Below are 2,795 nucleotides of genomic sequence, written 5' to 3'. Positions count from 1 at the left end.
TGTAGAGAAATTCCTGGAAGAATTCTTGGGAAACTCAACTCCTGAAGAAATTCTCGGGACTCTTATGAAAGAATTTCGGAGGAACTCTTGAAGAAGTTTCTTCTGATGGCATTCGCAATGACTTCGAGGGGAATTTTTGAGGAATTCACAAAGGAATTCCTGGAGAAATTCCCGGATTTTTTCTCAGATTTTTTTTGTGAATCTCGTGGAAACAAATCCGAGAAACTTGTTCATAAATTTACGGAAAACCCCTTGAAATTGTCATGGTAATTCTGAAGAGAACCATGCATTATTGCTGGATGACCTCACGGTATATTCCTTCATATAAAGCTAAGTGAGAGCATAGCATAAATGTTGACTTTTAACATCATTTTTATACCAAAACCACAAAATGAGGTGTGAAGACATGTGAAGACATTTTAGCGTACCTTGTGAAGACATTTGAAAATTTCACCTGGATTCCCTAACTAACCCTGGTCGGGAGTAGGGTTATTTTTAACCGGACGCAAAATAGCTATCGAAGGGTCAAATTTTAACTAGAAGATAAACGAACAAGCGAAACGGTTCACAGCCTAAGTAACTGTATTGCACGCTATATCTGCAAAGCAATACGTCATACGATCCCATTCACACATAATAACAACAACTTTGTAGAACCGAACTAATTTATGCACACTTGGTTATGACATACCTATTTTTTCGCTTTCTTGTTTCCCTTGCTTTCTCCATTCACCCCCTTTTTCTTCTTCCGCTTCGCCTTCTTGGGTTTCTCAGGCGGCCATTCCGTCGGATATTTCCCCAGATATTTCAATGCCATGGCACCACTGTCAACCAACTTTCGCTCTGCAAACGCGTCCATCAACGAGCCGAGCAGACTCTTGTCCAGCTTGATGCGGAACTTCTTGACCATCGCAACAAAGTCATCCCTCTCCAAAACAGGACTCTCGAGTTTCTGCAGCTGGAGCATAAAGAGACCCAGGTCACGTTTCCTTTTTTTCCGTTTGGGTTTGAAGCCCAGAAAGCGGCATCTCTCCAGGAGCATCTCTGGGACGTCCACCGGTCGTGGCGGATTGGATAGAAGGACACCTTGGTAGATGATTGTTTTCTCCGGGTCCCGTTTCATGAAGCGTTTCGAAAGCTGTAATACCAGTAACATTACAAAACCCTTGAAATAGAAAATACTGTAAAAACTTACCCGTCCAGCTACCTTGTTAACAAATTGATAGTCTCCGAGTGAAAGCACCTTCATGGTCGGGTTTCGCCCAAAAGCCTTAACCAGCTCTTTAGTTTCATCTTCACTAAAGAAATTCCCGCCTACATAGATCTCCTCCAGAATCTCACACTTGCGAAATGTTTTAAGCAAAGCCACAGCCTCTTCCGATCGCAAACAGTTCATTTCCAGATTCAGAACTTTCAGCCGGCTTGCTGTGATTGCTTTGTACAGTGCCGAGCTGAACAAGGCACCCCGGAGCGCATTCCATGACAAATTCAACCTCTGTAGCGATTCGTTCTTCGCCAGCTCCTTCAAAAATGGTACAATACACTCCTTCTCCAGATATAGCAAGTTCCCCTCCAAGTTCAGTTCCCGAATTGTTGAATTCACACCCAGAAATGCTCCTGCAGCTACTCCGGTCAAGTGCTCCAACCTGTTCCAGCTGACGTCAACCTCTTCAATGCTGAACGACAGCATCAACGCTTTGAACAGTTCCATTCCACTTCGATCGTTCAGATGGCAGTGCGATAGGTTTAACTTCCGAACGGCTGAGTTGGACAGGGCTTCTGCCAGGACTTCAGCAGCTTCAGCGCTTCCTAGAAAGTTGTGAGAAAGGTCCAAGTAGACGATCCGTTGGGCAAGTTGTAGAAGATTGGCCAAGCAGACGGCCAGCGCACTGTTCATCAACAAGTTGTGGCTGATGTTAAGGGTGTTTATCCGGTCCGGGCATGCTATTACCAAGCAGTCCAAAATTATCTGCACTTGAAGATTGCTACAACCAATGCGCTGCAGTTACGATCATAGAGTTAAGCCATTAGTAACCATTAGAAGTAAAAATAAATCTTACGTTCAAATCAACATCAACGGGTTGTTCGGGATTCACCTCGACGTCATCCAGAATCTCGCATACGTACCGCAAGGGAGTTACACCGTACTTGCGACACTCTCCAACGTAGATCTCAACGAAGGAACGCTTGGATAGAAATAGCACTTCTTCAGCGGCTAACCGCACTAGTGCATCAACAGGTTCCGGGAAGTCCTCCGATTCATCTACGATGGTCGATTTTGAGCTCACACCTCGGAATGGGCATACCGAGATGTCCAAAGGAGTATATTCCTCCAAGATTGCTTTTTCAAGTTGCTCGGAATCAACTGCTGCAACTTCCTGGTTTTGCTGTTCTTCCTCTTGTAAGGCGGGTTCACCATTTTCTACATTTTCGGACTCCATTTTATAGTTTTTTTTTTATTTAATTAAAAGTAATACGAAAAATTTAGCACCAACATGTCCGAACCATTGCATCTGACATCACCCTTATCACACAGCGTTATGGATGACGGTTGGTGGTCGTCGCCTACTATCCATGCTTCATAAATATTGTTTATCTTCAGTTTTGAATTTGACCCAGATTCACCCGTGTCTTCCCAAAAAAAAACACGACAATATCCATAAACGTTCTATCCGCAGTGTCTCTCCACTTGTACTTGGATATCAGCTTCTTATAAATTTAGATATACCTACGTCCAGTACGCGCCTTCCCGACGTATCTACGCAAAATTTCCTCGCATGGAGACACTGTCCCCA

At 43.9% G+C, this 2,795-nt stretch overlaps 1 protein-coding gene across 1 annotated transcript; it reads right to left on the bottom strand.

The window, feature by feature from the left end:
* Positions 1-658: 658 nt before the first annotated feature.
* Positions 659-2,563, bottom strand: LOC134287781 (leucine-rich repeat-containing protein 74A-like). The gene is made up of 3 exons (XM_062850673.1): positions 2,061-2,563; positions 1,196-1,999; positions 659-1,138 (listed from the first exon to the last, which is right to left on the bottom strand). Exons 1-3 carry the CDS (start codon positions 2,439-2,441, stop codon positions 692-694), a joined length of 1,632 nt encoding a protein of 543 aa, XP_062706657.1. The 5' UTR covers positions 2,442-2,563; the 3' UTR covers positions 659-691.
* Positions 2,564-2,795: the final 232 nt, after the last annotated feature.

The sequence above is a fragment of the Aedes albopictus genome, chromosome 1 (genome assembly GCF_035046485.1).
Source record: "Aedes albopictus strain Foshan chromosome 1, AalbF5, whole genome shotgun sequence".
In the NCBI taxonomy this organism is placed as follows: Eukaryota; Metazoa; Arthropoda; class Insecta; order Diptera; family Culicidae; genus Aedes; species Aedes albopictus.
This window is presented reverse-complemented; position numbering and strand designations above follow the sequence as displayed.

Coding starts and splice junctions, on each gene's coding strand:
- LOC134287781 (XM_062850673.1), bottom strand. CDS start 2,441: ATGGAGTCCGAAAATGTAGAAAATGGTGAACCCGCCTTACAAGAGGAA. Junction 2,000..2,060: donor CCGTTGATGTTGATTTGAAC/GTAAGATTTATT, acceptor TCGTAACTGCAG/CGCATTGGTTGTAGCAATCT. Junction 1,139..1,195: donor TTAACAAGGTAGCTGGACGG/GTAAGTTTTTAC, acceptor CTGGTATTACAG/CTTTCGAAACGCTTCATGAA.